Consider the following 22,236-nt stretch of genomic DNA (forward strand, 5'->3'; position numbering starts at 1 on the left):
TAAATAAGTTAGGTTAATACAGTAAAAAAAAATTAATAACACTTAACATCTTGTAACAATCTGATGTCAGGCTGGGAAAATTTGTGTCCTGGCCTTCATGTGGATTCTACTTTGTCATGTGCCACTTACCTACACATTGCTGAAAATAAGCATCTCCAACAACAGCTGCACAACAAAACTGCTCAGAAACTCTTTGAGGAACACAACAAAGAGCCCAGCGTGTTGGACAGGACTCCAAACTCCCCAGATCCCATTCTGATCGAGCATCTGCACAGCGGTAGAGCCAGACATGTTCTAGGGAGATGGCCAGACTAAGACCATTACTCACCTGTAGATAGCACAGTGTATCATTAGTATTTATTTTTTTCAGAAAAGCACTGCAGACCTAGAATACATTTTTTGGGTACCACATTCAATTTCTTTTGCAAGCAAGACTGACAGGAAGTCATATACAGAAGAAAATTTTTTTGATGTTACCCTCAATTTGTTATAAATCTGGAACAGTTGATAAGAGCCTCAACTAAATCCACAGCAACACCTAAATCATACATATTCTAATAAAATAAACAGCTCTTTATTTAGACATAAAACAGAAGAATTTTTATACTGACTATATACTTCAAAATCAGGGGGGGCTGTTAATAACGTCAGCATCAATCTATACGGGAATGTGAAATGGTTAAAGTTCTGCCAGGAAAATAGTGGTTTCTGGAGTCCTTGTCCTCTAACAGGCCTCACGACTGTCTTTATGAGGTGGCTGTGGACACCCCTTGGCTTGGTTTTAATATTATGACTGATCAGTGCATATCCTTCAATCAAATGCATCTGAACCTATCATATTTTCCCTCTTTGGACTGCAGTAAAGGTTTATGAAACATTTTACTGATTTACTTAATCATACACATTGATGTCATCTTCTACATTTCGCGATTGATTTAAATAGAAAGACAATAATCCACATCATACAAGGAATGTATTTTCAATTTAATTTCTTTTTAATATAATCTTATTTACATGGTATTTGTTCATAAATGTTTAGTACATAGTAAGTTACAATACTTTTGCATCCATTACACAGTGAACTCAGACCCTAGAATGCAGATTGAAATGATACTGCGTAACAGTCTTCAATCTACAACAGATCCAAACATTTTCCAACGTTGACCGCTCAACATTTAGGCTTTTTGCTTTCATTCACTTCTATGGCGCAATAATGACTGGTAAGGGACTCATTCGTTGTAGTCTTGAGGATGATGACTGCTATGCCTAACATTCGGCCTCTGGAGAAGAAAGATGGGCACAGACACATCGGGGCAACAAAGAATTAAAAAGTAAAATGGTGAAATGGTTTATGAAACATGTATAAAAAGGCTTATGAAATTTTATCATACATGTCAAGTGTAACCAAACAATTCCTGAAGCTGACTCCTTGAAGCTGGCTGGCTCATTCTGAAAAAAAAATATCCAGGTCATGCCCACGACCTTCTCAATTAGACAGTACAGTTAGATGCTAAAACTGGGGCTGGGGAAAAGTCGTTTCCCTTTCACTTCAATAAACGTAACATGGTATTTAAAACACCAACACACTGACAAGAGCATTTCTCAGCAGAAATATGAATGTTAAAAAAATGTAACAAAATTCATTAAAACCCACTCTGAGAGTCGCATGTGAATCAACCCTTCAACTCTGGTAGAGGGGGCGATGAAGAGATTAGTGTGGGCTCCGTGTAGAGCGGATAGCAGCTTGGTCAGTAATCACTTAGTAATAAATAATAAAATATCAGAGTGGATCAGAGTGGTCGCAGATACAAACAGAAGAGACAAAAAAAGTTACCAAACAGAAGAGCAGGCTCATTTGATCATTTTTACAGCGTAACCGAGTGCCATGCCTGACTGACACACACACACACACACACACACACACACACACACACACACACACACACACACACACACACTTCTCATTCTCTCACAAACTCACATGCACACACACACAAGAACATGCACACATTCTGACATACAACAGTGGTTAAACATGAAGCATGAATACTAATCAATCAGTTTGTCAGACAGACAGAAAGACAGACGGTCTCTGCCATGTTCATTACAAATCTGATTTCAACGTCTCTGTTCACAGGCTCATATGTGATTTGCTGATTCTGTCCGAGGACTTGAGTGCGACTGGAGTCAAATTTCCTGTGGGGTCAGACATTCGGAAGAATGACATCATAGCTTGGAGAAAGTGAAGGATAAAAAATCCTTCTTAAAACCTTTGAAAAAATTTAAAATCCTTTTTTTTTTTCTTTTTTCTTTTTTCGTCTCCTGCTGGGCTTCCTCCTTTAACCCAGAACAGTTCAGTGGTGAAGAGGTGGCAAGAGACGGATGTGTGTTGTTGCTTGGATGCTCTGTATACTCTGCGTATACTTGATATTCTGTTTGTGTGTATGCATATATCTAAAATGTGAAATAGTCGTGTGCAAGTGCTAGCGCAAATGTGATTATGTGTGTGTCGGCTTTGGTTGCAGATTCACTCCACAGCAAAGCCGCAGGTCTCCTCCACGGCCGTCAGCAGTTTCTCGTAAAGTTTCTCGTAAGACTCGTAGGGAGGGATGTCTATCCTGTTGAAACTACAGACGAACAAGGAACAACAGTTATTTGTAATGTCATACAAATGCAGATATAATAGGCAAAACGTGCATCTTTTATGTGTCCTTACCATGTGTGGGCCTTGGGTAGGTTTTCTGTGTTGGCGTCTATCAAATGGATGGTGAAGAGCCTTGGTCCTGCAGAACCTGTAGAGCCTTACACACATACATTCTAGTTATCACTGCTCTATTCTGGTAAACAAGATCAGTCTTTAAACGCAAAAAGATTTTACTATGCAGTGTATTTAGGTGGCATTTTGACCAGCCTGCAATTGTGATTTAAATAGCTACACATATACATTGAAAAGTGCGCTCTTAGAATGTGTTTGACAGTGCTTCAGGATATGGTACATGCTAGTGTACTGATCTATAAACTGTTTCATATTAATTGTAAAACAAAAATGCCAAACATTAGACATTTCTAGATTTTCAAATGTGAAAATATACTTGTCTTGACCAAATATGATTGTAAACTGATGTATATCTAAGAATTTTTGACTACAGGGGGTCCTTGACTTACGTCGGAGGTCTGTTCCGACAAACTGATGTAAGACGATTTTTAGCCCAAAGTTGGAACTCCGGAGAAAGTGTAAACAAAGCCGCTACGTGCATCAAGATATTGATCAATTCTTCATAAAAGTCATGGATAACAATACATTTCATTTCAAGTCATTTTACAAGAAGATAACAGAATATGTTTCACTGGTTTTACAACTTGATCGAACAATGCCGATGTTTGTCAGAGTTTCGTCCTGTTCCGAGTGTTGTAATAAATCTAATTTCACTTCCATGGTGTGTTGTCCTTGAGCCAGAATTATCAATGTACTTTTATTTTGAAGTTGTCTGCTGGCAGTTGTCACTTCCTGTGTGCCATTTTGAGGTTTAGCTTGACAAGCTTTTCTGGATGCATGGCTCTACTTTGTAAACGCTACAGAGGGAATGTCGTAAGTAATTAACTTCATTTTTGGACTTACTGGTTAAGTTCAAATGATTTATTTCCATGTATTTATGTTGTTTTATTCTTTTTTTGTCGCAGTTTTCACTCTGTAATGTGTATCAAGAGCCACAGTAAAGAAATCAAGTTTGCTATGATTCACGATTTATGATTTTACAAGCAAGAGTGTAACTAGTTGGAGAGCTACAGCTTTTACATTGCTGTGAAGACAGCTCTCTATGCCGTAGGTTGAGGACGTCGTAAACCGAGGACCCCCTGTATTCCTCTTGGAATCTGCTAAATTAGGACTGGAACTTTTTACTATCTTTGTACATCATATGTAGTTATGCTTGTAATTTGTGTTAAAAGCTTTTCACGTACAAATATTGAATGCAAGACGAATAAATTAAACAAGACAAACAAATGTTCGTTTCTAATGAATGCAGTAATTGATGTGTGTTCTCTAAGCCAGTGCATGACCCACCCTGCAGCGCTTTGAACCCTTGTAGAGGGACTCTTGTGGAGCCTGTGACAAACTGCAGGAGGCGTCCTCTCCTTTCTTCACTGAAGGCCTCCACTGCCTGCCAGAACCACCGCACCACGTTGCTTTCGCTTGTGCAGTGTTTCAGACGGGTGTTGGTCTTCCAGTCTGCGAGATCGATCTTTCCTAGACCACCAATGATGAGCTGGAGGGATTTAAAGAAAACAGGAAGCAGAGTGGGTGTTAGAGAGGAAAAGATAAATGAAATGTGAAAGTGATCCAACACAAATATCAGGAACTAGAACTAGACCTGGGCCATAAAATGATTATGGATTATGGGTTACATTCCAGACCCCCTACGCGATCGAAAATCTGTGAAGTAGCGACTATATTTATTTTATTATTTACATATATTTTAGGCTTTATAAACCTTCTGCAACACCGCAGAGCATCATTATATGCAGCAATCAGATCTCTATGCAAAATAAAAAAGTTGAAATGCTGAATGCTGCGACACACAGGAGACAGAAGAGACTGATGCTACAGTCGCTGAGCCGATCACAGCCCAGCGCTGTACGTTATGCATTTTATTTTGATGGACTATTCTTTAATATGTATAAATTACAAATTTTTTCATATTTTTTTCATTTTTTTTAGGCTAGAAAATGCTTATTTTACCACAAAAATAATTAAAATAATGTAGCAATCTTAGAGCCGGTTGAGATGACTGAAGTGTTATGCTGCAATGCACCATGGGAGTTTGGGGTGTTGAGGGTTTAAATGTCATTACTGTGGTTTATGTTTGTGTTACAGTGTTATTAGTGTTTTATTGTGTTTTTGTGGTTTAGTCAGCCTAGTTAGTTTGGTTTAGTGTTACGTTGTCAGGACGGTGAGTGTGTAATGTGTATGATCACTTCCTGTCACATTTCTCTGTGTGTCAAAATAAAAGCATCTGCCAGCTACATAGTGCATAAAAGGCAGATATCCTTTCTCCAGCATCGTTCTTAAAGACAGCTCGCCACAATAATTAATTTAGAAAAATATATAAATAGTGCAAAATCCTGTGACAGAGCAAAAAATCTGCGAAACAGTGAGACCACAAAAAGTGAACCACGATATGGTGAGGGACCACTGTACCGTATATATATCACAGTCAAAAAACAGAATTTACTAAACCAGATGTGCTAAAAATCTTAGAAATATTTATTTTAGCTTAGTTCATTAGAAATTCTAACCTTAACCCTATTCAACTGTTCACTTGTGAGACCATTACCTCAAGTTCTTTATGGTCGAAAGGTTTGAGCAGGTGCTGTGGGATGAGCTCACTGAATCCTTTTTGTAGGGCAAGAAACTGGGCCTCAATTCCACGCATAAACCTCCAGTTCACATAAAGTCTGAAAAACACCAACAGCACAGGCCAGGTAAATGCACTGTAATAAATTAGCAGAAGCATGTCAGTAATAGTTACACTCATCATCTGGATGATAACAACCACCAAAACGACGACAGACAACTGTTTGTCTTTACCTTACGTATTCCTTCTTATTCTCTTCAGTGACAGGGATATTGCGGCCATTAGGTTTGAGTTCATGTTGTAAGAACTTCCCAAAGGCATTGTGCTCCACACAGAACGTGTGATCGAGGACTGAGGTGATGTCGTTTTCTCTGCAAACAGAACATCGCAATAAATAACACTAAAAAATCCATCCATGTCCAAAAGGTAACAGTGCAACCAAGGATTACTCTATGATAAAAAGCATTCTGCTGACAGACTGAGTTGACTGAAGTGCAGACGCATTTGCTCACAATATCCAGACGAGGCTCTTATGTAATTCAGGGTCGGTGGTCTCCAGGTCATTGAGCTGAATGGGTTTGCCTAGCAGCTGTTTGTAAAAAGGCAGAGTGAAGCTCCCGTTGATGTAGTGACCGTGGAAAACTGCCAAGCCCATGACACGTCCCACGAAGTGAAAATACGACAGGTGGTCCTTTAAAAAGCACGAGACAAACGCAGAGTCAGACACAGGCTTGGGATTCTCCGCTGCGTATGTTTGTCTTTGTGTACTCACAGGATTGATGGAGGAGTCTGGGTTTATCTGTAGTGTGTAGATATTGTCTGTAGAGTACTGGAACAGGCCGTAGTAGGGGTTCAACATTTCATGACACAGCAGATACAGCCATTCCCTGCAGACAAGCACCACATTGTTAGCAAACATTCACAAAGAGCGAGGTAGATCAACTACAAGAAACAATGACAGAACACAGTCAATGACATGAGACGAGCTATGACGCAGGCTTTCTATCCATTCAAGTACTCTTTTTTAAGAGGCTGGCAATACCGATTAATTCTCTAAACCAGGGGTCAAACTTGCGGCTTGCGGGCCAAAATCGGCCCTCCAGAAGCCCCAATCCGGCCCGCAGGACGACTTTGTAAAGTGTAAAAATTACACAGAAGACATTTAACTGCATTAACTTGTAAATTTGTAAAACTATTCATTTAAAACAATTTCTAGACTATGACAAGTTGTTTTGATCATAAAGTGAAATACTAGATTGCTCATTGCTCTTTGGTCATTTCGTGTCTCATTTTTGTAATACCTTGTCCTGTTTTTGTTGCGTTACTTTCTTTTTGTCTGACTTTTGTTGTTTCTCACATTTTTTTCAGTATGTTTCTCGTTTTTGTTGTTTTGTGTTCCTTTTTGTCTTGCTTCATTTTACTTTAATCATTGTTTTTTGTATTGTTTTTGTCCTTTTTCTTTCATGCTTTTGTCATTTTTTGTCTCGTTTGTGTCCCTTTTCCATTTTTTGTCGCTCTAACTTTTGTGCCAAAACTTTATGTCTCTTTGTTTGTTTTGTTCGAGCTGTTTGTCTCATTTTTGGTCCATGTGTTTCTTGCTTTTTTCATTTTGTCTCATTTTTGTAAATGTCTTGTCTTTATACAAGTAAGATACAATGTTGTTCAGTTCCAGATACCTGTGACTAAATGTTTTGTGCCTTTGTAGACACTTTATGATCTGTAAGTGGTAATGTGTAAATGATAAACTGAGACATAACGTTGTTGAAGTGGAATTTATTTTCTTAACAAATTTCCGTTTGTTCATCACGTTTTGTAAAAAGACAGTTCCTTCAATCGGAGTATTTTCAGAATGCGCTTTTTTGCACTAAAACAACAGGAAAAAACAGGAGTTGTGGTTATTTATAGGTTATTATGCTGGGAATTTGCTCACTGGCCCATTTGAGATCAAACTGGGCTGAATGTGGCCCCTGAACTGAGATGAGTTTGACACCCCTGCTCTAAACCTAAATGTAATATGAACCTTATCATAAAATATGACAGGAAATAATTAAGCATTTATTTTTCCACTGGTTACGATTTTCATGTTTTCTTTGGTTGTTTTTATTTTTTCATTACATTTCAGTCATAAACCCCTGCCAAATGTTGTTAGTGATGAAGGCTCATGACCAGGATGTTTAACTAAAAAGGGTATTATTTTCCTTTGCGTAACTTCATTTTCTTACCTGAAACACTGAAGTCTTCCACTATAATATAATTCCAATGCGTTTAAATGTAACATTAGACACCAAGAGGGACTCATGGATTGTGAGAGAGCAACCTGCAATGCTCGGAGACGTTGCAAAGATGTGAAAAGCAAATTACCTGGCCACCCCACCATAATCCAGACCCTCCTCTCCCCTGAACTTCACCATCAGGCGTTTCTTCAAATCTTTAGGTCTCATCTTCATTATCTGTCGATATGACTCCTATTCAAACACACACAGCTTTAGTACATATCAAATAAACAACATGGTTGTGCATATTACAGAGTTCTTTGTTTCCTCCTTTGATACCTGCACTCACCTCAAAGATCTCCTCTCGAGACACTTCTATGCGACAGTGTCCCGCTTGAGGCTGCTGCAGTGACAGTTCATGGCGGAGCAGCTTCAACTTGTGCACCAAGTCTCTCTCGTAGCGCGCTGAAACATCTCCTTCTCCTCCTCCACCGCTGACTCCTCCACCTCCCCCCTCCTCGCCCCCCACGTCCATCTGGGGGGCCTGAGAGGACTCCTTCGCTTGGGACTGCTGGCTGGAGGTGGAAGATTTAGAAAAGGAGCACCAGGCAGAGACGGCATGATGAAAGGGAAGAATGCCAGGCAGGATTACACACTGTGCATTCACTCGCAGTAGCTAAATCTACTATGAGCCCACATTTCTGTAAATCACACAATGCAGCGCAAATAACGGAGCCGATGAGTGTTAGTGGGTCATGTTCAGATCCAGTGTGAGTTCAGCATTACAGCGGTGACAGATTAATAGATTAGTTTTAAAAAACACATATTTTGCATGCGGCAGAGACGTCTTCCACCCAGGTGTGGACTGAGCCTCTTATTAATGAGATCTATTCAAAGAGTGCATGCATGCCTGTACCTGATAATGGTGTGTAGGCGCGGGTCTGTGAACTGTGTGGTTCGGTTGTTGTGGTCCACGAAATAGATTCGCCCGGACACGGTGCTTCGGACCTCCCAGCCCACTGGCAACGGACCAAGCTCTTCACAGCTCACACTGGCCAGGTCCCTGCACCGCAACAAGTAGCCTGACTGAGACTATTGTGCTTTTAATCAGCCTCCTCTCTAGCTGCATACTATCTGCTCTCAAGAACTCTTACTGACCTAAACTCAGACTCTGGGGCCTCAAGAAAATAATCTGAGATTTTCTCTTAATCTGTCGGCATAATTAGCACAGAACAAAATAACGACGTGGATTTTCAGCCTCTAAACACAACCAAAGCAGAAAGTGTTTTTGTATTAAAAAACAGCGTTAGTTTTAGTTGCTGCTGGTCATTTGTTTAGTACTGCATGAGGTGACATCAGCATGGAACTGAGGGTCTATTTTTATACAATTCTGAATTAGTTTCTCAACTTTAATACCATGCTAACAATTTGTAAAAACGGAATAATGCTTTAACCATCTGAACCCGAAAACCTGCTGGTGTATTTAAATGGTATTAAATTTTACCAAAGCTATAAGCTCGACATATTCTAATTTAAAATTTGCCAGAAATAAACAGTTTGCACCATATCTGGGGGAAAAAAAATTCTGCGCTCCTCTACTCATGGTTGTGTTGTATCCACAAAGGAAAAAAAAACATCCAGTGACTGTTTTGGGGGATCAGAGGGTTAAACAACGTAGCATGATTAAAATTCACTGTAGTTGCTTTATAATCCTGAGTACTACACATGTGAAGCAATTTGTTTTGTTCTTTATATTCTTCTCTATGTTATCTCCATCTGCTGCTGTGATGACCAAGTTTCTTTTTTGGGTTTCACCTCTTTTCAGGTGGTTCAATCATACCGTGGTATCCGGGGGTCGTGCCAGGTGCTGACGCCCGTCTGTGTGTGAAGGAAGTACACCTGGCCCTGCACCGTTGTTCGCTGCTCTGTTTTCAAATGAAAGACATTAAATGAGCTTAGAAATGTAACACGAGGCTCAGATCATCAAGATATAATTAATGACAGCGAATGAGGAGTGTTTGACTGACCGTATCCTTCTGGCAGATCAGGTGGTTGGTGCCCGTGAGGTCTGTTTTGAGGAGTGTGGCCATGACCTCTGGAGTCCTGCCCTCTGATTCGCTGTGTCGGAAGACGGCTGTCCTGACTGGGCGAGTCGAGCCGGCAGTTCCCGCCCCCCGCAGCACCAGTGGAGTCAGAGTAGGGCAGCGGCTCTTCGCTGAAGCATCCTTCAACACAGGGCTACATACACATAAAACACATGCAAAGTCGTAAAGTCAGTCTTTCTCATGTTTCAGTGCAATCACATGACAGGTCAGCTATTTTTTATTAAGAACTCAGAGCGACAGAGGTAGAGAGAGGATCAAATATCCCCAAACAGGTCTCAAAACTACATGACATGGGATCTCAACATGACAAATAAGGAACAAGGCACTGGTATAGCATAAAATGTAAAAGCTGGTGTCTGACACTTGCACCATAAATACATGGTGACACACTCACCCATCATTTTCCAGCAGTCCTCTACAGTCCACTACAGGGCCTCCGCTGCCAATGCGGTCTCGTGTCTGTAAGCTGACTGTAAACAAGCAGGAAGTACAGGTCAGAGTGCTGACAGAGTGACGGGAAGACACACAAAGTGAGAGACGACGTGTAATTTGTAGAGATAATCTATCAGTGTGTCCGGCCTTACCAACAATTTGCCCCCGCACCGCATCGCTGTCAGACGGGTTCAGCTTACATAGATCTAGACGCTGGTCTGGAAGGGGAAGTAAATACATTTTTTACTTGACCAAACTGTAAATAAACGGTATGTCAGAGTGGAAATGTGTGTATTTAAAATCAGAGGGCTAAAAAAAAAAAAAAAACCCAGACAGACTTACATCCTGTGTCTTTTAGTCTGCTGATGGCGTTGGAAAGCAGTCGTATGCAACCGAGAAACCTGCTCCCTGTCGTTTGTGGATCTTTTTGTGGTTCCATATACTTATGGTGATGGAGTCTGTCTTTCCAATGTAGCTAAAAAAAAAACAGACACATCGTCATATCCAAACTCTCTACTGGAGTGTTTTCAACGCCTTCTACAATCAATGAGTGATTTATAAAAACACACAAAAAAGCAGCAACAAATAAATGAATATGATGAGTCTCTAATTTAAACCTTCTTTTTTGTAAAATGACTGCTTAAAGATGAAGAAGAAATCTGGATAACCTAAAAATCTTTTGCATTTTTTAAAATATACGCTTACATTTATATATTTATAAAACTACAATAGCCAATACGGAAACATGTGTGTTGAATAACCTGATTTTCATTTCAAAGACTGAAAATTATACAGATGTTTAAAAAGAAGATAACTTCAGCATTAACTCGTAGATGTACATTGGTTGTGTGTGTTGACTCACAGGTCGTAGTGCTGATTCCATTTGGGGTCCAGTGTGCTCTTGACTGTGTCTGTGGAGTGGCATTGACCTGATCCGTCCACCACAACCTTGGCAAATGGATCTGGTAAGCCTGTATGCACGCACACACAACACAAGTAAGAGCTTGCTTTACATAAGTAATTCACAATTGAAAAAAAAAACCTGAGACTGGCCTGCAGTTTGAAATCAGGTAATAGCATACTCTGCAAGTTTGACACTGTTCTTAATAGTTCAGGGAGTATCTAAATTAGGGCTGCAACTATTGATGAATCAATCAATCGTCTAAACACATTATGGCATCAAAAGTGGAAGTCTGTGCTTGCGCTAGCCATTCACCACTTCACCATAGGCGAAGCCTTCCTCAGGATGGCGAAGCCATTTTTAGCATGTTTAGCCACGGTGGCGAAGCTAATTTTGCCTAAAAAATGTGAAAATAGAGTTAACTTACAACTTTTTCGTAATTTGCCGAGCGATTATCAAAGAAAATAACAAACTGCGTCTCCTTTACTGAAGAGCGCTACCGAGTATAACCGGAACGACCCGAATGCTTCCGATCATTAATAGATGCACACTGTCACGTGTCTCGTCTCAGCCAATCAGAAAAAAGGATTCGGACTAACCCCGGGAAGGAGGACAAGGAGAGGGCGATCGAAGAGTCGAAAAATCATTTTAAACAGAAAGATACTGAATTTTTTTTATATAAATATATCATATGTACAACAAATGGTGAATGCTGGGCAACTGTACAACACATGAGCGGTAAGATTATCATGAAAATATTGTTTAAATAGTCTAAGACTCCTGATCCTGCACATATCTGGATACGAGGACGTGCCTTCAACCACAAAAAGTGTGGCTAAATGTGGCTAAACAAAATTCTAGCACTTTAGCCACAGTAGCTAGAGACAAATTTTCCCTAGTGCAAGCACAGGAAGTACTATGGGACAGGAATAACTGGAGCGCTGAACTTTGAAGGACATCTGCGCTGTATCGTACAAATTATATATATCTGCTTTTGATGCTGTAATGTGCTTGGATGATTCATCAATAGTTGCAGCCCTAATCTGAATATATAAAGTTGTGAACAAAAGTTTAAATAAAGTTGTAAAGGCCGTGGTTTTCTATTTTGGGAGGAGAAAAGGTGAAGTCCTTAACCCCAGAGTATTTTGTTCTGGGGCTGTTTCAGTGCCAGTGAAACTGGTGCGTTACACAAAGTAAATATATTAATGAAGAAGGAGGATCATTTCCACATTCATCAACAAAAGTTTGGTTTTCCAATAACACAATGACCTCAAATCCTCATCAAAGTGATAAAGAAATGACTCAATCAGGCGATAATTAAAGTTATCAGACTAGTTTCCCTAAAGCTCTGAATTAAACATCATCAAGAACCTGTGAATTGTGAAGAAGACAGAAGTCCATGTCAGAAAGCCAATTAATTTAGTTTAACTGTACAATATCTGTCAAGAGGAGTGGTAAAAGACACAACCAGAAGCCTGCCAGAAGCTTGTGGACAGCTGCCAAAAACGTGTAGTAGAAGTGAAAACGCCCATGGCACCTTTAAACAAATACTGGTATTGCCTTATGTATATTTAAGAACCAGTAGATTTTGTCACGTTTCCTGAAGACCTGTAGTACATTTAGGAAAAAAAACAAACAAATGCATGATTGTTTTTGTGACAAAGAGGCATTTGTTTTAATGGTTCCATCATAGAAAACTAAGTTAGAGTCACAGGGAACTCAAGACTGCTGTGATATACATGATCTTTAGAAGTTTATGTGGAGTTTTCTTCACAAAGGTATTTACATTTTTTATTCCCGAAAAATTATTGCTGACCCAAAAATCCAATATCAGTTAGGGTCTATTCCAAACATAAATAAAATTTGGCATGCCCAGAGAAGCTTTGCAACCTTGAACCAAGCCCTGATTGTGGGCTGACCCAGTCAGGGGTATTATGATATTAATGTGCTATCACAGGTCAACGGCTCTCCCTCAGCTTAGCAGATCAGGAACAACAATATCACTCTGTTAACAGCATCACTTCTGATGGCACATACAGAATCTTATTGAAAGATATGACCTGAGGAAAGCAGGTGCTATCAAACTTATTACTGAAAGGTCTGCAATAGAATCAAGGTCTGAGTTCAGAAATTGGTTCTAACAAAAAACAAACTAAATATTTTATTAAAATAGTTGTGATTGTTCAAAAAACATGCATTCAGTACACTCAAAATGCACTTGCAGCTTGTGCCAAATGGCACTGTTTGCCTGCAGTCATTTGCATCAGAGGAACTCCTGAACTCTGATGCATAAATATACCACAAATGTCTCTGATGACTTTGAGAAGCGCTGATGCATACCATTCAATATAACATCAGTTTTTTGCATGTGAAAAAGATCATAATAACAGTACTTACGAAAGAAGTCTTTCTTTGCGAGGTTCTTGGCACATAATACTGCAAAAGAGAAAAAATATTAACAAAATGTCACACACAAATATGCAACTATTCTCACAGTGTGTAGGTTGTTACAGTGGTTGCTGGTGGAGAGAAAAAAATATCGGAGGAGGGAGAACGTTGGTTAGGATAATATATGAATGCCAGAGGATGGTAATGAGCAGAAAAACCTATGTGACATGAAGACAGAGGGAGCAGTTAAGTACAAGCTAGTGTCAGGATCACTGCATACACACATCCATACATACATATGCAGACAGAAGCCACCCACAGTAAGAGTGGGAGAATGCCTTATCTGCTGCATCATTTTGGTGAATTCAGAGAGCAAAGCTCAACTGACTAAGACTTTGTGAATTAATGAGTGTGTACAGAGTATTATGCATGTGTAAGTGGGTGCATGCAGTTTCTCGTTATTTCTTTCCCAGAGAACTAACATAAGTCCCTCTGGGTCAGCTCAGCTGTAACGATAAAAACACAACTGATCTACAGCCAATTTTTAGAAACGCTTTCAAGTCTTGATTATAGGGTAGTGCAGAAAACAAAAAATCCACTAAAAAGTGATAACAATATAATGGTCAATATAGGTGAAGGGTTTAGTTCAGGCAACTGGACTTATTCTTGTGATCTTGAAGACGTTTCGCCTCTCATCTGAGAGGCTTCTTCAGTTCTAAAACTAGTTTGGAGCGTCCCAGGTATTTAACCCCTAGAGGTGGAGGTGGGACTGAGGTAACAGTCACCTGTCCTGTATCCAGTTGGATGGGTGAGAGATGGGTGCGTTCTTCTCTCTTGGCGGTCATTAGTTTGAGCTTCATCAGTGTAGTTCATCTTTCTATGGGGGCTTCTTTCTCTCTCATCTCCATGACATGCTCAATTATTGCCCTGTAGTCGGTTTCTACCTTATCTCTTTCTGCACGGCAAATTTCTTCAAATCAAACTGTACTTGATAGAGGCTTGTATGACTCAGTGGAGCACACCCTGCTGGAAGGGCTGACCCACTTTACATCCTGGTGCACAGTCCCAGTCCGATACCTGGTCTCGTTCTGCCATTGGGAACCTCAACCTTAATCATGGTACTTTGTCTTGGTGCCCACCATGCATATCTGGGTTTTTACTTGGCTTCTTTTCTTTATTTAATGTTCATCTAGGTAAAATCATTTGGTTATCCTTATTTATATTCATGTATGTACATTTATTTATATGTGTTTTTCATTGTTCATTGCTCAAGTGGTAACATAAAAGGTTATTGCCTGTGCACCTTGATTAAAGAAGTAAAGTACAAAATTCAAAGTAAGGTGGATAAACTCAAAATAAGACTTTCTTTTTCTGGTTTTTAATAAAAATCGGTCTCAAAAATTCTCAATAATTATGACTGACGCTAACTTTAGTGTTACCTGTGTGAGGATCTTGAGGATTAACAGTTAACGTGTAAATTTCAGGGATGAAGACTGCTGCTATTGCCTGAATTCAGCAGAACAAAGCGCTATGAAACTTCTCTTAACCGATTTGTTACATCGATTGAACTATCCCGTGAGATCCAGTTAAAATCGGGCATGACTTGGCTCGGCCCAGACAGTCATCTAGGAAGTTAGTCAGGCAGCCAGCGGTTTAGGATGTGGTGACTGTGGTAGTGTCGATGTGTCTGGTATAGCCTGGTCTATTTCCTGTGATTAACCCGTGGAGAATGGCAGCAGGATATCCTTCCCTCTTTACAGTCAACCCCTTCTATTCCTCCTCCTCCTGACTCACACATTCCACACCGAAACCTCATCTTTTCTAGGAACAGAGTGAAAGAAACACAGCAAGAGAGGTAGAGAATCAAGTTTCTAATCTATGCCTCCTCTAGCAGACGAGCAGCAACTGTCATTACTGTGCTACCCATCTCTCTCAGCCTCCAATCTCCTGCCAGAGATACAAGACACCCCCAATTTCACCCCCATCACTCCTTCTCCTGCGGTACTGCATGTGTCTCAGGACATTCCTCATTCTGTCAAGGTCATGGCTGGTAAAGACACACACAGCAACACACTCAGCTGGTTCTCCCTTTCCCCACTGCCATTTTCTTTTTGGAACTGATGACCTCTATGTGTTAAAAAACCCAAGAGAGAGAGTGTGTGTGTGTGTGCTTGTATGTATGTGTAGTAAAATGACCCATGTGGGATCACAACAATGTCATTTTCTATGAGGCCTTGTCCTGTCAGCTCTGAAAACAAGGCAGTGTCTGGTGGGTGCAAGAACAAATATCTCACTACTTAAAGTACTCTGGCGTAACATCCAAACACATGGGATAATGACTGGGTTGTTCAGCTCAGGGCCACACGAATACATTAAGCAAGTTTAGGCCAATCTTAAATCAGTTGTTAAAGAAGGAAAAATCTTAATTATTTGGTACTGCTTTGTTGATGTGCATTTGTTACATTATCAATCTCTTTATTTATATTTCTAGATGCATTTTGTGAGCTTCTGTGAACATGTGCTTCTACATCTGTACATGCAAGTGAGAGGATTAGAAGTGCTAATACTGCTTTGTAAGTACACGATCCCTCTTTCTCTCCTTCTCTCTGTGAAAGACACTTAAATTACTTTTTGTGTCCTTTCCATTTTAGTCTTCTACTTATTTAAACTTTAGTTATTCCTGATGATTTCACTCTGTCCTCATTCCAGCTCTTTCCCTCTCTTCATCCTTTCTGAGTATCCCAAGTCACCTGCAGTCCTGACGCTGCTCTAACCCGGTGATTAGGCAAGTAAGTGTTCAATCCACCAAGCCAGCACCTAAACCCGAGTGGCACGTGTTGCAAGGAGTGGGCGTTTTGGTTAGTGGATTACATGGCAACTTTTAGAGGTACAATCCCAGTTATACCACAGATTTAGCTGAAGTCCTGTGATCACGTGAATTTTTGAGCATATGATTGCCTGGACACAGACCACGCAACTTCAATTCAAGGTTAAAGGGAAACCTCAGAAATCACTGCATCCTGTTTTCATTTTCAGTATATACTCCTAAAGCCTTTGTGGCTTTTATGCTTCTTTCAGGAAGTTGGTCGTACCCCATTGGTATCTATCCTTTGTCTATCTAGTGTCTAAAATGTGTAAGTAAGAATGTCATTCATCTGCCTCCCCAGTGAGTCTCATGTCCGGCAAACAAACTGCAACTCCACTGTCTTGGATAGAAGTCGGCTGTTTCATTACAAACACACTTTAGGGCAGCCTTGTTCTCCTCTGTAGCATTGGTAAGCTTTGTATAAAGGCACACCAATCAGTTCTCACCTGTCGCAGGTTCTGGTTGAAGAGGCCCGCCACCTCACAACGAATCACCTCGAACAGTAGAGTAAGGACTACAATCGCTAGCTGCAGTTTAATGGTGTTTCATGGAGCAAAAACTCACTGGAAAGGCGGCTGAATGACACTGAGGACTGTCGTAACAGTCACCTGGCTAGCCTCTATCCATCCTTCCATTGTCTATACATTGCTTCATGTATGTAGGGAGGCAGGGGGGGTAGAGGTTATCCCAGGGTGAACCTGGATAGATCACCAATCCAGCGCAGGATTAATACAGACACAAACAATCATCACATTCACACCAGTGGATAAATTAGAATCACTAATTAACCTGAGCATGTCTTGGAACTGTCACTGACACAACATAGTATGTGCTAGTGGGTTACTTGTGACTTAATTTCAAAGTAAAAGACTTGTATATAGCATCCTGTATGGGTATCTGTGAAATTTCTCTGAAAAGCAGGTTCAAATTAAGATTGTGGTAAAATGGTAAAAAATCAGATTGCCCACCCCTATGTGTTACTTCCAAGGGTAAATTAACCATATTCTTCTGAAGCACTGATTCTTTCACTCTGTAAATGACTCTTTTCACAATAAACTCCATTATTTAAAAGCACAAACACCCCCTTTCTACTTTTTGACCTTTTTAGTACTGGTGTTTTGCCTTGTACTGACCATGCACCTGCACTCAAACCTGACTGACAAACAGCTAGATAGCAAATATTCCTAAATAATACAACATAAAAATGAACAATAAGCTATCAAAGAGCAACGTCAGATCAAATATTTGTTTTTTTATTTCCATAAAAATGCTTAAAATTCTATTCTGGGAGGGTCTTTCAGCGAGTATTCTATGTAAAGCCCTTTTATATCTTACTGTACCACACTAAAGATGATGAGAACTTTTCCTACATTCCGAGCAATTTGCTCTCAGCTAGACTTCAGCTTATCAGCTACAAAAAAGATAATAATACCACAATCGCCTCTTTTCTGGCTAAAAACTGTCTACATAGACACAACACAGCCTCTGAAATGTGACCCATTGTTAAACTCGCCTGCCACAGACACACAGGCCTTTCTGATGTAGGCCAAACAACCGCTCTCTCTGACAGACTAAACAGAGCTGGCCACCCTGGCAGCATTGTGCTCCTATTGGCTCATGACACATTCCTCACCCAATTAGAATTCCACTCATACCTGTGGGGGCGGGACACAGTCCGGGGCAATAACCTCTGTATGCATCCAAGTTGATAATAATGAGTGACTGGGCTACAACTGACAATCACTCCTTTTATTGGGTAATCTTTGAATCGTTTTCTAATGAAGTGAATATTTGCTTTTCCAAATGTCAGTGGGAAAGAAGACATCAAACAGTCAAAACTGACTTTCTACAAGGGAAGACTTAGAAAACCAGAATATATTTAGATCAGAGGCAACAACCAGTAAACCCCCCCCCCAATTTTAGAGAAAAAATGACTAACTAGTAACCAATATGATTGATTATTGAGTGTGTTGGGTTAGTTTTACATGAGATATAATTTTAACTGTCAAAAGCTTTTTTAATGTACGTTCATCCCAACTTTCCCGTCTGCTTTGAATTTTATCAGCTGATGTTTCTGCCCAGTAATATTACAAAAATGAAGGAAAGATGGTATACTGCTGTATGGTGGGTTGACATAAACTCAAGCTGAAAAGTATATCACACGTTAATCAAAAGGGATTCCTGCTCTTCTCTCTTGAAATCCATTTTCAAAAAGGGGATGAGAGAGAAGGAAAATAAACAGCACATGATGGCATGCACTTGTAGGCCCCTGTCAGACATGCACTTCTTTCCATTAATCGGGCAGCAACTGAACGTGTCGGCTTCATGTTATAGAAGCAAACTTACAAGATCCGACCTAGTAACATTTCTGTACATCTTCAACACAAGTCTGAATTGCATGCGGTCACATTACATACAGGCATGCACAGGCGTGAAGTTGTGTGATGAGACTTCAAAAAGGCTTTTTCTGTATTTCATCACCAATATTGATTTAAAACCCCCCACAGAGAACAAAACATACAGCCTGAGTGCCAAATGAATAAAAGAATAAAAAATAAAGCATTTATTCTTGACTACAATTCCACACTTATTACAAAAGGAAAAGTCCATAAAATGAAAACTTCATTGTGAGGAACTGCAACAAATTAACTTGACTCACCAATAATTATTATAATCTGGGTTTTGCTAAAACATTAAGAGGAGCTGAAGTTTATTTTATTGTTTTCTAGCTGTTTGCAGGAGTCTTTCCTCTAAGTTTAGAACACGCAAGGAGCAAGAACTACCTGAGGATCTCCTTCACATGCAAAGAAGAACTGTGGCAACCTAATTTCTGACGTACTATAAATTCTCCTCGACATGGACGCAGGATTGATCGAGACTTAACAAGTCACACTGCGTACTTTTCTTCATCACAGACAGGTGAGTGTCAAGCAGAGTCACAGTTTTCAAGTTACTGTTAAATAACTTGTTAGACAGCAGCCGTACTCAGGATGGGTCCCGAGTTCCAGCACGGCTATTGGGATATTTTTAGTTTATTGTTAGCAAAGTAGAATTATCATCACATATGAACAGAATTTTCAGTGTGTAGGAAATCATATACAAATGGGGCTCTTAATTAGACAATTTAATAAAGAATGCTGTTGGTTTAGATGCAGTTAATAATGTATTCATGTATTATTAGTGCATTACTGTATACTATACACCGTCCAACCTTCGGAGCAAGACAAATATTTTGCACATACTGTGGCTCTCTATGTCTGAACAAAGCTGTGAAGAACGTTAACTTCAAAGTTTGTCTGAATGACAGAATGGCACCACTCTACCAGCAGCAATGTTATTTATTTGATCTGGGACCATGCAATTAACATAGATAACACGTCTTGCACATAGAGCGTGTAGCATGAAAATAATTTTCAACTCCCGTCCCTGGCCGGGCTTTTCAGTAAAAGCAGAGAGAGGACCAACAACAACACCGATAAAAACAGCACAGACACCATTACAAACTACATTACACACAGATACACGCATAATGACACAATGGTGGGTACATTTTTGTTTTCCTTTCAGCCAATACTTAGCTTTTCCTGTACAACTTTTTAAATCTGCTAACATACAAATCCCATGTCTGACAAAGATGTTAGGCTGGCCATTTGCCCTTGTATCAACTCTTTTGGCTAAGCAAAGTTAACCGATGTCTGACTGTAGCAACAATATAGTGCAATATGTTATTACCAAGAAACATGTTCTCCAAACTAAGTTGCTGGACAATGCAAAAATCATGAATAATTTAACCTGAGTAAACTAAGATAATTAGCTTTTCAGTGTGGTGTTTTTGCTTAAAATACATCATATATGCTTGCTGTGCCCTCCAGGACCAGTTGATGCAATCACATACCACAAAGCATATTTTGGTGTGTGTTTGCTCTGTTTTGAATAAGAAGGGGGACAAGGCGTCTGCCCAGCGGCTAAGAGGGGTCATTTCCATTTGAATAGAGGCCACAGGCTGCCCAGTGGGGCTACATTAGCTACAGTAAAAACCATTGTTCCAGCTGTGTCCGTGTGTGAGAGAGAAAGAGGGAGGGGGGAGACTCCTACATGTCCTACAGAGGAGACTCTGACCCAAAAACTGAAAAAAGAATAATTCAGCTGTATGCCTGAAGAGCAAATGTGTCAAACTTCTTTGGCTATAGAAGTTAAACGACTTGGTCTAGCTACAGCTGACACAGCAGCGAAATGTCAATCGATAGTCACTGCTAATGTAGGCTAGCATGTCAAATCTACCGACAAATCAATTTTCAAGGGCTGCAGTGTGACATTTGCTTTCATCCTTGGTACGTCGCATTGAGTCTAAGCAATGTGTTCGGCTGGTGGTCAGCCCCCAAAAATGGGTGTAGCTAGCAAGCGTTAACGTTTATTACAATGTTACTATCGGCTAACGCTAGCTAGCTAAGATTGTAACGAGGGATAGCAGTTGATAAAGTTTCTAAACATGGCTTTGAGGCGTCGGTGTTTCCAATGACCTGAAAACAGCGGACTAACCATCTGTGTCAGCCGTAAACCCAAAAGGATAGTGGACAGTTTCCTCACTGTCCTCTCGGTAATTTAGTTAGCATCTCAGCTAACAAGCTAGCACTTGTACTGCTGTTTGCCACACAAAAACCGGATGTTTGGGCAAACAGCAGACTAGAGAGCCACAAAGACAGATAGCGGTGTCTTGTTGGGTTTGCTAATACCGACATGTTACAGTTGTGGTTTATAGAGAAAATATCTTAGCTCTACTTGAAACATGCACAGTAAGCGCCTTCTTTCGGTCTCGTTTTTTACCTGTCAGTCGAATTTTGATGCTGGACCCGTTCCTCCGACTCCCAGGATTCGACATCACTCCGGGAAAAACGATCACACAAACTTCCCCTTGGAGTCACCCAAAATCACAGTTTCACCAAAAATTGGGACTGCGGAAAACTTCAATTGAAAAACATGCGGCTTGTTTTTGTTTTCCTCACGGATAAAAATGTATTATTTCACCGAAAAGTCCTGCGCTCCTTCGAAATCCAACAACACGGGAGAACATTTTCGGGCAGGCTTAAGCGCGTGCTGACGTCATGTTCTTTACGGGGTAAAACGTAACGTGCTCGCTCCCGGAAGTGATGGCGTGCCCGTGAACATCGGATTAGGTTTTGCTTTTAAAGTGTTTTTTATTAGAATACTGAAATCATACAACAAGATATTAACAAAAACATGCAATATTATAAAAAATAGAACTCAAGTAGCCTAACTATAAACTTATAAGCTCCTTAAACAAGGAATTTCTGTTTTCTCTCAGTCTACCAATAAGTGCTTTCTTATACAGCTATTAAATTTAGTTGGAATTTAGATTTCACAAGTAAATTATAGTTCAGTAGTTGTTGAGACATTAAGACATAAATTCAGAGGGCTCAGCAGAGTCATTAGGATTCATTCTTTTGGTCCTACCACAGCAGACCTGGGCAATCACTGAAGTCATGATTCTTACGTGGCTAAAAGTAATTGTAAAGATAACAGTACAGTTGAATTGTTATCTGAATAGTAAGAAGGCATCCCTTATAGGCAGTTACATCTTGGAATTTATGCTTGCATAGAACTATAGTTTTGCTGATAATAAATTCAGAATTCAGACATGAAATCAGTCAGTTTAAATGGATCCTTTACGATACATAATAGGACAGGTGAGGGGTTTCAAACTCATTTTAGTTCAGAGGCCACATACAGCTTTGCTCTCAAGTGGGCTGAACCAATAAAATCACAGCATAAAAATAACAAGAATTCCACATTTTCCTGCGTTGTTTATAGAGCAATTAATAGTAAAATTCTGAAAATGTTCACATTTAATTAACTGTCCTTACAAAACATAATGAAGAAACAGAAATTTCTTAAGAAAATTAAGTGCAATTTCAACAACTTTATGCCTCAGTTTATCATTTACACATTACAACTTACA

General features: G+C 39.9%; 1 protein-coding gene across 1 annotated transcript; it reads right to left on the reverse strand.

Annotated features, from left to right (window-relative positions):
- Positions 1-972: 972 nt before the first annotated feature.
- Positions 973-21,362, reverse strand: smurf1 (SMAD specific E3 ubiquitin protein ligase 1). The gene is given in 19 exon segments (XM_051941236.1): positions 973-2,627; positions 2,717-2,792; positions 4,064-4,265; positions 5,334-5,454; positions 5,588-5,725; positions 5,867-6,045; positions 6,127-6,241; positions 7,716-7,819; positions 7,917-8,142; positions 8,484-8,630; positions 9,408-9,492; positions 9,595-9,805; positions 10,036-10,142; positions 10,257-10,322; positions 10,447-10,500; positions 10,503-10,579; positions 10,967-11,075; positions 13,403-13,441; positions 21,084-21,362. Coding segments are annotated over 19 exon segments (2,211 nt in total). The 5' UTR covers positions 21,139-21,362; the 3' UTR covers positions 973-2,527.
- Between the last annotated feature and the right edge of the window lie 874 nt (positions 21,363-22,236).

Source organism: Acanthochromis polyacanthus, chromosome 21, assembly GCF_021347895.1.
Source record: "Acanthochromis polyacanthus isolate Apoly-LR-REF ecotype Palm Island chromosome 21, KAUST_Apoly_ChrSc, whole genome shotgun sequence".
Taxonomy (NCBI): Eukaryota; Metazoa; Chordata; class Actinopteri; family Pomacentridae; genus Acanthochromis; species Acanthochromis polyacanthus.